The sequence below is a fragment of the Dermacentor silvarum genome, chromosome 3, assembly GCF_013339745.2.
Source record: "Dermacentor silvarum isolate Dsil-2018 chromosome 3, BIME_Dsil_1.4, whole genome shotgun sequence".
In the NCBI taxonomy this organism is placed as follows: domain Eukaryota; kingdom Metazoa; phylum Arthropoda; class Arachnida; order Ixodida; family Ixodidae; genus Dermacentor; species Dermacentor silvarum.
In genome coordinates, this window is record NC_051156.1 from 228,818,725 (window position 1) to 228,832,362 (window position 13,638).

Genomic DNA, 13,638 nt, shown 5'->3' on the forward strand with positions numbered 1-13,638 from the left:
AAAGGTCCATGTTCTCTCGTGATCTTGCGCGGAATACGAAATATGATACACCGGAGGAGTTCGGGGAAGGTAAGGCTAGCGTGAAGGAGTTTGAAAGTAACAGGTCAGCTTGATTGGCAGGGAAGTAAGGTCGGCAGGGAGGTAAGGCCGATGGCAATAATTCAGCAGTGTTAGAACAAGGTCAAGCGTCCGTGTTAGCAAAGCGGGGAAGATATATGCTTCGTCATTTTTTCTGGACCTGATCTATAATTTCACTGTTGGATCTAGAAATGTCATTCCAGACGACCGACGCGTATTCGATTTGAGGAACGCAGATTACTGTGTACAAATTGCAGAACGGTGTAGGAGAATTGAATTCTCTCAACAGAGCCACGAGAGCGCTTACCCTGCATTGCAACACGTTTATTGTGAGCTGAAAAGTGTAAGGTTTATCAAAAATGTCACAGTTTCGCCCTAAGGGCGAAGCAATGAATGCGATAGCAACACAGCAATGTCACACGAAGTAAGGTGAGCGGCTTTGGTAGCAATATGAATTGTAGTAAACATGAGCTGATTAAGTAAGCAGGTGTGCTGCGGCGTAAGTAGACCGACATGAAGAGAGACTCGATGACCACGAGAAGGCGCGTGTGAAATGGTGGTGTTGATGAGAAGCGCTTCCTGTGGGCAGCGCGTGCGAAGGGACACACCTGTAGCGCTGCACTGCCGATCCGGGCAGCATTGCATGTGTAGCGTGCGTTGGAAAATGTGGCCCGACTATTACTAACTGAATGAACAAGCGTGGTGTGAGCGCGCACAAACAAACACGAATAGATCACACTGAATGACTGCAGACAACGACTGTCAAAACGCTGGCAGCAAGCATACGCCGCAGCGGGCGAAGGTACGTGCGGTCTATCGCTTCAACGGAAACTGAGCGGCGAATGCACGGCGCATAAAGGTCAGAGCCGTGTGGAGATAAGAGACGGTGCGAGCGAGCGACGAGCGCGGTTGTTGGCAGAGCGGAAGTGCCCCCCCCCGCTCCCTCCGGCGCTGGCTTCCCGCTTCCTTGCTTGCGCGTGGGAGATTGAGTGCGTTCGCTCTCCGTGATAGCGCGCGTCCCCGCACGCTTCCGCTCGGGCATACGGCGCGTGGCGAAGATTTTATCTATGGGGAACCTCACGGTGACGGCGACGGCAGAAATCCGGTTGAAGTGTCCATATAATTGCTGTCGCAATAAAAGTTACGCTCGAAGTCCTCAGCAGACGGACGAGAGAGAAGCGAAACGGGCGCGTTGCGCGAAACTCACGCGAAATGGTTGCACCGCGCAACCATTTCTTGTGGTAACTCCGTGCAGTTGCAGAATGTAGCTCAAATGCAGTTCCAATCCAGCTAAAATCCTGCTCAAATTGAGTGCTCAACGTAGCTCCAATTCTGCTCAAATCCAGCGCTAATGCAGCTCTACTAACGTGAAACCTGGTTAAAGGGCCCCTAAACCACCCACAGGTCGAAATTTAGTTGTGGTGCTGCAGTTGTGCACGAGTCTACAACGAACACGTAGCCGCGAGAATTTTTCGAAATGGTACCGTAATAGCGGAGTTACACGCGTTTGATGATCGAAACACGGCCCTCGCTCGTTACGCTCTTTCCTTCGCTATATACTCTCCTCGTCGGCTGGTCTCTCCTCCTCGCCGAGTGCTGCTCTGAATGTCACGTGACATACGTCATCGCCAACGCGCTTCTCAAAACACTTGTCCACTTCCATTTAAGGCGCGTCCACGCTAGCGGCAAATATACTGACGGCGAACCAGCCCCCAGTGCCGTAGAACGGCTGCCGCGTGAGAGGTGTCTGAAGTAGACGGCAGTTCGGACGGCGCACCGCCCGCAGCACGATCAACGGGCCAATCGACGACAGCGAAGCTGCGCGCCTCCGCCACCGGCGACGAAAGCATCGGCGGCAACTTCGCGAAAGCGAAATAAATTTCCCTAGATAACGTGATGCGTAAATATTGTACATTTCATGAAGAACGATATCCACTGTCAAACGTTAAACATGAACAAGAGCTTCGATACTTGTCGAGCTCAGCTGCAGTGCACGGCTACCAACGGGAGCCGACCGGCTCGGCTGTTCTCGCGTCGTGGCCGACGGCGCCGCTAGTATAAGCGTATTTTCTTCTTTGTGTACAATTACTGCGAAGAGCGATAACAATGGTAAGAAAATATTGCCGCTTGTGAGCGTCGGTAATTCATTCGGAAGCGCCGTCCGTTTTAGCTTTGAAGTGAACCGGAAAAGGCCTAGCGACGATATCGGCGCCGTCGAGCGATCGGTGGCAGTGAGGCTATACCGCACAAATGGGTCCCGGTCGCGACTTTTTAATTGCTAGTAGGTACAGCGGGGGCATGCCACTGCGGGTCATGTGACTTCCGCTTAACACGTGTTGTCATGGCAATCGTGGAGCTCTTAGGTGCCTAGGGACATAATCGCTTAGGGACTTTTGAGGCACTGGTGTGCACGGCCGTGCAGCGGCTGCTAGTTACTGAGCGTGGCTTTCTTATCTCCGGGACCGGGCGCAGCGACCTTGCCGAGCGCAGCTCCTACGTGCGTAGGGAGCGAATCGTTTAGGGCGCGTTGCCGGCCGTGCTTTATTATTGTAGCGTTTTTTCTAGTGGCGGAAATCCTTGCAGTAGTGGTGTGGCATGACGGCTTTTGATCTCGGTGAACTGTGGTGGTGTAAACAAGTGGATACTGCTCGCGTTTGAACCCCGGTACCGCGGCGGAAGCCGCGCCTGTGAGAGAGAAACGATGGTATTCCTAAATAAACGCATCACTGTTTTGGTGATACAAATATAATCTCACTATCAGGGAGGGAGCAGTCTACTTGACTGGCGCAGTATTTTTTTTATTTGGGGTGTTGCGGAGCGCAGCGTAGCAACACCCTAACGACCGCCGCTTCGCGTCGGCGCCCGGCACCGCGGCTTCCGCCGCGGCACCGGGGTACAAACGCGAGCAGTATCCGCTTGTTTACACCACCACAGTTCACCGAGATCAAAAGCCTTCATGCCACACCACCAGTAATGCAAGGATTTGCGCCACTAGAACAAACGCTACAATAATAAAGCGCGGCCGGCGTAGGCCAGACACCGCCAGACATTCAACGTGCCCTAAACTATTCGCTCCTTACGCACGTAGGAGCTGCGCTCGGCAAGGTCGCTGCGCCCGGTCCAGGAGTTAAGATAGCCACGCTCAGCGGAGACCAGTGCCTCAAAAGTCCCTAAGCGATTATGTCCTTAGGCACCTAGGAGCTCCACGATTGCCATGACAACACGTGTTAAGCGGAAGTCTCCGCTGTACCTACTAGCAATTGTAAAGTCGCGTCCCGGTCTCATCCTCTCTACGGCAAGGAATTCTCGCCGTTCGCAAGGAAAACCGCCGTCGAACGGCGGCCCCCAAATAGCAAATTGCATGTGGCGAGTTACCGTGCCGGTAACGGGGACGTGGACTCAGCGCTTTTCGGCTACCCGCTGTTGCTGCCTTGCCAGCCCGTGCTCATGCGACGACACTGTGTTGCGCGCACGTCTGGAAAGGCCAACACTGTCGCACTCTGTTCGCACAGCTAATCAGACCGCTAAGCACGAGTGTGTTGGAACGCGAGCGATTTGTCACTTTCGTTGCGGGCTGTAATTACAGATCCGCAAGAGCGCACAAGCGAGCAACACGACGAGGAAGAGCAGGGAGCGCGCGTACCTGCTAGCAGACAAACCGGAAGTCGTAGATTCTTGTTCGACCAATGCGGCACCGTCACCGCTGCTGACATCACCAGATGCACCCTGCTGACATCGTGACGACCACTGGGGATACCGGAAAGACCAGGAGAGGAGGACGGCATTGTTTTTTTTTTTTTTCATTTTGTGGCGCGTCCGTGGCCCGTACCGCTGCAGCGTTTGACATGATTGATCGTGACGGTGTTCTGAACTCGATGCGCGTGTTTCCTTGAAATGTTCAAAAAATATCTGAGCTGGTTTAGGGGCCCTCTAAGTGCGAAGCAGTGATGCGCCGGTGCAGGAATAGCGCTGGAGGGAGGAGAAATCGAGCGCTTGTGGGGTGGTGGCGCCCTCTCTTGCGCTGCGCTGGTATCAGTGTCATTTCGGAACCGATTTTAACGAGTTTCTGCTAATTAATGCGTTTAATGCTTGATTATCCGTGTGTTTTAAAGTATTCTGAATAATGTTAGTTTATTTTGAACCGGTTTTCAGCAATTTTTCACTTGTTTTGAACCTGTTTTGAGAACATGTGCGGAGCGTTATCACGACGGACGCCCACCGCCCGGGCCCCTAAAGTGTTTCGCACTTAAATGTACACGAAGATCATTGATCTCCCAGACCTTACGCAAGGGTACAGAATCTACAGAATAAGAAAAAGAAATGCTTGCTGTCTTGCGTGTGAAAGTCATGACTTTGGACTTAGCAGCATTCAAGGTGAGGTTATTATCTTTGGATCATTTAGAAAAAGAAAACAGGTTAGACTCCAGGATGCGACAGTCATCAACAGTATAAATTTCCTTAAAAAATCTTCTGCATCGTCATATAGAAGGAATGAAGAATTCCGAATAGCGCAAAAAACGTCAATAATAATATTTTAAAAAAGTTCACCGACCATTATGATACTGCCTAGTACGAAATTTGAGCGCAGCGTGTTTTCATTTCGCGATATATTGGCTGGCGCGGACTATCTGACTCGTGCGGCACTTTGCAAACGGAGTGAAGTGTGCTGGGCGCGACTGCCTCGCTAGTCTGGAGATCGGAAGAGCCAGCGCGTGGGTGATGCGTGGGCGCGATTCACAGCAGGCGCCGCCGACAGACCTCCCAGAGGAGGTGCGCTACTCAGGCGCCATCGTCGCCGCACTACGCTTCTCACGCTTTCGCCATACCCTCCTCCTCCGCTTTCCGCCTCATAGTTCTGCTGCACCTTCTCCTCCCCGCTTTCCTCATCACACCTCTTCGCTCTCAATGCTTTTTTCATTCCTCGCGGCGCTCAGCGTTCGCTCTCATCTTTCGCTGTACTCGTTCGCTCGGTTACCAGTGATGAAACCGACGCTCCCGCAGTAACGGGCTACTAAGAGCTGCGCTCTAAAATTAACAAAAGGAGTGCTCCTAATACTGATCCTTGATCCTAATATTGCTCATAATACTGAGCAATAGTTGCCGTGTTAGAAGAAGACGATTGGCCATTAACGTTAACATAATATGATCTATCAAGAAGATAATTAACTGAGCAAGAGATTGATAATTCATTAGTCAACACCAAAGTGCGTAAGCTTGATCAGAAGCAGTGAGTGGCTGACTATATCAAAAGCTTTGCTGAGGTCACAGTAAACGGTACAAGTTACCCCCCTTTGAATTACCGGTGCGGAGATCTGTGTCATGAAACCTGCGAGATTTGTGATAGTGGAGTGGCCGGTGAGAATTCCATGCTGATTCGGAATCAATGAGTTCTTCACAGTAAAATACAAAATGTTTTGAAGAGCAAGCTCAAGGATCTTAGACGTGGCACAGAGAAGAGAAATCGGGCGATAATTAGAGACATCGGTTTTACAGCCAGATTTAAATACAGGAAAAACACGAGCAGTTTGCCACATGTGAGGGAAAGCGGAAGTATTCAGGGAGTTATTAAATATAGATGTCAATGCTGGAGCAGATATACTGCCGTAAGCTTCTAGAATTGCGGAGGGGATGCAATCCGGGCCGCAGGATCGGGAAAGCTTCAAGCGCTTAAGGCATTCGCTAATGAGCCTTTCATCGTACAACACATCGCTAAATGTAGGAACCATAGTGGGCTGGTGATTGAAACCAGCGTTGAAACCTGAAGCTTTATATAAGGATGAGAAATCAGCAGCAAAAGAATCCGCGACTGCTTGGACTTCTACTCCTCTACAGTCGAGCAGGCGAAAACAACAACAACAAGAACAACAACAACAACAACAACAACAACAACAACAACAACAACAACAACAACAACAACAACAACAACAACAACAACAACAACAACAACAACAACAACAACAATAATAATAATAATAATAATAATAATAATAATAATAATAATAATAATAATAATAATAATAATTGTAAAAACAATAAAAATAAAAAATAATACCAAGGACGTACTCAAGGAAAACCTGGAATTTTCACGCGCTCCGGTGAAGCATATACTGCCGTTGGTCAACAAACAGCTAGGTTGTCGAGTCGAACCCATCGGACACTTGGGAGAGTGGAGTCGTGACGGCCAATCAATCGCGTCAGATTACCGCAACGGTGTGAGGATTTGGCGTTCATTCTCTCGCAGAGAATGTTCCTATGGGCACGACACACTGCCAATGCAGCATAACGTGAAACGCTGCACATCCCCGCGAAATAGTCAAACTTTGTCGGTTTGAATTTAACGAAGTACGAGTAGCTCTGCGTCGCTCGTGTATTTTGCGCTTCTTTTGCGGCATTCGTTTTACAGGAGACGGCGAGCCGGATAGATGGCGCAGCACACGGACGGAATGTGTAGAGCTGCCACGCATGTTGAATGCGTGATGTCTGGCCCCAACCAAAAGTGCTACTTCACGTTGCGTACCATTTTGTCGCAGTTCGAGCGCCAAGGAAGAGCCATATTTTTGCGTGCTCTGGATGTGGAGCGAAAGTGTCCCCAAAGCGGCCGAGTAGCCACAGCCTGCCGAAAGACCATCCTCCTTATCTGTGCTCTCGTTTTCTCGACGGTAGGCGGCGCTTTCCAAGATCCACGAGGCGGCGAACACAGGGCGGAGGGCAGTTTCTTCGAATGCAGATATCAGAATGCAGGGCCGTTTGTGATGGCAGCTTCGTCGGTGTGCCGGGCGCTAACGGCAAACGCGATTAGGGGGCGCCCGGCCTGCAAGGCCGCGTGATGGGACCTATAATTTTCGCGAGGCCGTGGGCTGAGCTTCTCCTCCCCGCCGCCGCAGTGGTGCTTGCTCTAATTAGGGTACCCTGTCGTCTGCTCACCGTCGCCTGTTAGGCCATCTTTACAGCGCTAGGACAAAATCAAATTGGGTGAAACGAATAGCACAGTGCGGCAAAAAAGACCATTTACTTCCTTTTCTCACGTGTTATGGCTATGCTTTGCTTGATTAAGCGGCTACATTTGAAAACAGATTGGTTCTCCACATTTGTAAATCTTCATCTCTCACTGTCTCAAAATTCGAATTCTCGTAATTGGAGCAGGAGAGAGTAAAAAAGAAAGCGTGACTTTATGATTTTAATCTTTTTCTCGGCCTGCGCAACTCTAACAGGAAACCTCTGGCCTCTCAGCTATTTTTGAGTTATATATGCTTCACTACCCTGAACTAGACCTTCATCAGTGCAAAATTATGTCATACATTTTATACATTACGGAACATCACATCGAGTATTCTTTCTCTGTTATCCACGTCCTGAATAAGTTATCCCTGTTGTCGTTTACATCCTTCATTCGATTGGCTTCTCCTTTGTGGGAGCATGCATGAGGCAAAGTACGCTTTACAGTATGGTTCTGACTGCATGGTGAACCAGAGGCCGAATTCACAACGTTCTTTGTTCGGTCGTGCACTATGCGACTGGCTGGCCGCCTTCATTATTATTATGTCCAGCCTCAGGATTGACTAGATTTTTTTTCTTAAGAATAATTCTAGTGTAAGAGCACTTTGTGAATACGGGCCCAGGTGCTGGGCGTTGGCAAGGAGGCAGGCTGTCAATATAGATAGCTCTTTTGGCGAATGGACGAGCTCCACTGCAACCATTCGCTAACAAACCGAGCTTCAACACAAACATCAGGACCAACACTGACAAAAAACTCTTACGCTTGTTCGTATTCCAGTGAATCCTGATGCTGGACACATCGTTAGCGAGGGCGACTGGCGAATGGCACTTATGGGAGAAAAGGTTCGGCCACAGAATTTTCTCGTCAGCACCTCGAGGATATTGAGGGACGTCCCTTATCAAATATCCACATTCATGATAAGCTGAAAATTTAGCCTCTAAAGTAAAATCGCTCATAAGGGTTTTTTTTTCTTCTTCTCTTTCTCTGTTGTTGATAAATTTTCTTCATAAAGGACGAGAAAGGTGGGAATGCATGGCTGCATTGAACTTGGTGTCGATTTCATTCATAAACTTCGCTGTGGCTCTATGTTTACCTATTGCTTTTATAGGGACAAAATGGGCACGGAATGCTGTGCTCAGCACGTTTTTTGAAGCGAAGCTTTTTTTTTTTTTTTTTTTTTGCTGGCTTTCCCGGGTTTGGCGTGGCTGCCTAGGTGTTGGGTCAGTCGCCATCTCGCCCGATATATTCGTGGATATATATACAAAGGTCATGTGAGAATACCCGAGAGCTGGGTTATATAACCCTTGTATGCTGACCAAGTATGCCCACCTTTCTTTTCCGTAACCAAGAAACAACTTCCTGCATATAACCTGAACCAGGCATCTCTAAAGAGCACCGATCTGTAAACATAACGGCGAATTCTATTTAACGAATTCTTCGGTTTACTTTGTTTTCTTTGATCCACTCAGCGTTCGCACTCGGTGTGCGCCCATTATTGGCCTTTCCTCGAGAATGGGCATGTCCCAGTACGATTCTCACATAAAATTGATTAATTCAAACCAAACCAAACCAGTCTTTGTGTAGCATCAAATAGGCATCACGAATCACCAAAGCATCGCTTCACACATATTCCAGCATGTGCGCTTGATCTGCGTAACTTTTTTTATTCCTTTTGATAAGGAGTTGACAGAAGGCGCGGCGATCTTGCAGAAAAAAGTGCGTTCTGAGGCCTCAGTGCGCGAAGCTGTGCACGAAGAAAGCCCGTGTGGTGGGCCTCGTTGGCAACACCGAGGTGGCGTCTCGCTCGGCGCGAGGATCAGTCTTCCTGTCGTGCCGCGATTGCAAACTCGCCCGTGGATCCCCGTTGTTACGCGGTCATTTATCACAGCGCCCCAGCTCGGACAACGTGGCTCTGGCCGAGTGCAACTTCATTCTCGCGAGCGTCACGCGTGTATGGAGCACATTATCTGCCCGTGCACTTCTTCGGTTCCTTTTCTCACCCACGTCGTATGCGATATTTGGGTCCCTTTGAATTTACCTTGCAATTTTTATGGCCCACATTCATCTATGTCGCTATGTAGTGGAAACGTAGAAGCAATGTATTCCTTTAATGCAAAGGCACCCGTGTGCTTAGATTTAGGTGCACGCTAAAGAACCCTGGGTGGTCGAAGCTACTCCGGAGTCTCCCACTACGGCGTGCCTCATGATCAGATGGTTGTTTTGGCACGTAAAACCCCATAATTATTTTATTTAATCCTGCAATGTCCAGCGTCTTGCATGTGCTAGGTCAAGTGTGATGCCTCAACATGCTGACTTTTGAGCGCAGTAAACTTAACGGAAGTTTCGTAGGAACAGAAGTTTCGTTTTGGCACGAAGAAGTGAACCTTCAGGTGTGGACAGCTCAGCAATATATTTTCTAATTACGCTTATGAAATAACATTTCTTTGTTTTTTGGGATGAATGTACTTTTCCACGGCCGGAAATAAAGGTGGCCAAGTTGTTTTAATTTTTCTTGGTGTGGAATTGTGTCTGGGTATTACACAGGTAATTTCATGAAATGAATTCGCAACATAAAATACTGGGCAAGTTGGTATTGCGCTAATGATTGGTAGCGAAAAGAGAGACACTTAAACATAATGTGGGATGCAAGCGCTTCTTCTGTATCGAAATGTCTCCTTTTGCACTACCAATCATGAATGAATTGGCGCCACAATCGCGGAGTGCGTATTTGTGTATATAATATGCGGACGTTTATGTGAACGTCGCAAGCAACCATTAGTACTTATCCTAAAATGGCACGTCGTATCTCCTTTGAAAAACGTTTCCACGAATTTAATTGACGGCTAAATCAGTAAGGGAAAAAAACGCTTAACCTTGCACTCGGCCGCGCAACGCTTGAAACAACGGAGCTGGGCGATCGTTACCCAGCATTTTCCGGAAGTGCGCGCGAGCTTTTCATCTTTTGATGATGATAATTTCATTTCGCACGTCTCGGACTTACGGCCGTCACTGCGCGTTGCATAGCGTAGCTTGCAACACCGACACCGCGTTGCAATGTCGACAACGCGTTCCAGCAGACCCGCTCCGTGAATGCGTCCTTCTCTCGCTCCCATAGCGCGCAAAACCTCGCAGAGCACGAGCGTGCGAACGCGCCAGCTGTGGACGAAGACGCTCGAACGCAATCATATGGTTCGCATAAATGCATGATCTGCAGGCGTGGCTGTGTAGCCTAGTGGTTACGACGCTCGGGTTCGAATCCCGCCTCGGCAAGAAAGTTTATTTCTTGATACGAACCATATATTACGCCTGACTGAAACAGCTTCGCTGTTAAACAAAATACAGATACCTGCCTTATGATCGTTAAGTATGTGTGACTCAGCCTGTACGCGTCTTGTCATATAACAACAAACTTTACACATACTGTTTTTTCTCCGTTTACCTTGCAGATAGAAGATGCGATGCTGATGTTCGACAAGCAGACCAACAGGCACCGGGGTAAGTTATGTTGAATATGTTTTTGATGTGTTCTTGCCTTTACATATGCGGCTGTCTTTTAACAGCCCAACTTAATTATTTCATTAGCCTGGCCAAAAGGATATACAGACGAACGGGCAACAGTTCGGTTTTCTTGGTGCCGTTCTCACGTACTACATCATAGACACTTAAAACTTTAAAATTTTGTAAGCGTGCCAATGAGCGCCTTAAGTTGAGCATGTAGAGATGTGTCAGAAATATAGAGTGATTTTTTGGACGACGACGAAGCTACCTTTCGCTCCTGGTGATGCATCGGCTCCGTCTTTTTTCTTGTGTTGTGTCCAAATTATTGCCTCGACTTTTGTGATTTTTGGACCACTGGTGCTGTAAGTCTTCCGCTGTCGAACGACACCTCTTCAGCGGAAATCGGACCTGCCATCTTAAATTCATCGCCGATTCTTTGCAACATCCGCACCCCCGCGCCCCTGCCGTGCAGAGCCGGCAGTGTGCGTCGGCGGTAGCAGCTGCAGCAGGCATGAGCCAAGACGACGTCGTCGATGCTGTCGACATGACTCCAGAAGAGATCATCGATTGGCGTGAGAAATTTGTTTACTCTGACACCAAGAGGCCTTCGCCCACTTCGCCAAGCACCCTCAAAACTCGGCCGCAAGTAAGCCACAATCTGCCTCGTCCTCCTCCACTCCCTGCCGCTGAATACAAAATCATTCTTCGTGTGCATGGTGGTGTCAACTGCGCTAACATACACCCAGTCTCTCTCCGGGACATCGTCATCAAGTCCACAGGCCTTTCCGCGGCTGCAACATCGCTAGATCGACTCCGGGCCAACGAGATTAACAACACAATCATCATAAGCACCCCCTGCATGGACAGAGCTGATCGCTACTTGAAGATTGCCACCCTCACCATCATGGACAAGAGCTACGAGGTCTCCACGCACGTGGCAGACCCCAAAAATTCGTGTAGGGGCATCATCAAGCTGCCGGCCTCCCTGGTGGAGGGGAACGTGCTGGTTAAACTTCGAGACTCTAATCCAACAATCAAGATACTAGCTGCTCGAAGAATGGGCTCCACGGACTCCATCCTGGTCACTTTCGAAGGCTCAAAGGTCCCCTTCTATATTGATTACCTCCGCACAGACCTCCGCTGCCGACCATATCGGCAAAAAGTGGAGGCGTGTGCGAGGTGTCGGCAGCTTGGCCATCGTCAAGATGTCTGCCCTAATGTGACAATATGTCTCTGTCCAAAATGCGGCACGCCAGATCCTCCTGAAGACCACAGCTGCACCCCTACTTGCATCATCTGCAACGGAACACATGAGACTGGTTCATCAGAGTGCAGACTTCGTTACAAACCACGGACGCCGCCCCCCGCACCACCAGAAACTAAACTGACACTTCTGGCCAGGAACAATATCCAGGCCTCCAACCAACACCCAGGACAAGAGAAGCCGCAGAGCAACTCTGGCCGCAAGAACTCTGCAACAGCGGCCCAGGTTCTAGCATCGAAGCAAGCTTGGCCTCCGCTGACTCCACGCAACGAGGAGAGACCGCCCATCAACCATACAAAGGTGAGCTGGGCAGGGGTAGTCTCCCACAATAGCAGCTCCTCACTAGATGCTGATAACTCTCTCATCAAATACTTGCTTAATCAGAACGAAATTCTCAAGGCCGAAATCAAACAGCTCAAGGCAATGCTCCACCCCCCCATCGAAATCAATGAAAGTCCTGCCGCTACTTCCAACCCACTGCCACAAAAGCTTGCGCCCACACCCACACGCCCTCCGAGAGAACGCATGGATACAGTTGCACCCACACCCATAAGCCCTCCGACAGAACAAATGGACACTGTTGCACCCACTGCTACTACTGAAGCAGCAACTCCAAGGCCACCTTCACCCCACGTGCAGCCCCCACCGGCAAAAAGGAAGAATGCCGATATAACAGACACCAACCACACCGTTGAAAACGCCATATTTGTCCTTGGTGAGCGCATGACGACCCTGGAAAACAAGGTTGTTGCCCTTGAAAATCGGCTACAAAGCAAGCTTGATTCCTTTATTTGTGAGGCATCTGCACAGTTCTGCAGATTCCAAGAGCTAATCGAAACCTGGGGAAGACCCTCCACGACGTCACAAACTCCCATCCTTCACCACAGCGACAATACTAATGAAGCCAGCACGTAGTCTGGTGATCTGGCAGTGGAACTGCAGGGGGTTCCGCAACAAGCGCGCAAATCTTACACTATTTCTGCAGAATCTTACCGAGCTCCCTGATATTATAGCTTTGCAGGAAACACACGGGAAAGTAACTCTACCGGGATACAACACGTTTCAAGACCCTCACAATGTCAAGCCCAACACTGCCGTACTTGTAAGACAGCACCTTTCTGTTAAATGGGAGACATTCAGCGGTACTGACATCCCCCACGATTTCATCGAAATTCTACCTAAAAGCCTCAAACAACCCACCCTATACGTGTTGAATGTTTACAGCCCTCCCAATGCTCGACAACACCGCTTTGAGCACATGCTTGCTCAAGCCAAAGCTAACGCCAATAAACAGCCGCTAGTTGTAATGGGCGACTTCAATGCCCCCCTCCAAATGTGGGGCCACTCTGCATCTGCCCCTAAGGGAAGAGCTCTGTGGCAGCACATACAGAATCAAGGTTTCACCATCCACAATGACTTTACTCTTCCTACCCGGCTAGGAAATAGCGTCAGTAGGGATACATCCCCCGACCTCACCCTAACTCACCGCATCACTCACGCGACGTGGCAAAACCTCCAAAACAACTTAGGCAGCGACCATTACATCCTCGAACTCCGCGTAAATTTCAAGCACAGACCACTGGCCATGAAACCACTAAGGCTTACCAATTGGACGGAATTCAGAAAATCTCGCTCCAACACCAACGAAGAAGACATTACCGACATAGAGCAATGGGCGAACGCTTTACAAGCAGATGTAGAGGCCCATACCACCACTCTCCCGTCAGATACACCCTTGGCAACAATTGATTCGAAGCTCCTACACATGTGGGAAGCGAAGCAAGCCTTACTCAGGAAATGG

The 13,638-nt window shown here is 49.3% G+C and overlaps 1 protein-coding gene across 4 annotated transcripts in view; it reads left to right on the plus strand.

The window, feature by feature from the left end:
* Nucleotides 1-13,638, plus strand: part of LOC119446839 (RNA-binding protein Musashi homolog Rbp6) — a 648,548-nt gene that overhangs the window by 383,005 nt on the left and 251,905 nt on the right. For all 4 annotated transcript variants that reach the window (XM_037711402.2, XM_049664456.1, XM_037711403.2 and 1 more), the window contains one exon: nucleotides 10,522-10,570. In XM_037711402.2, the coding sequence (XP_037567330.1) occupies nucleotides 10,522-10,570 (49 nt within the window). The remainder of the gene's footprint in view (nucleotides 1-10,521; nucleotides 10,571-13,638) is intronic.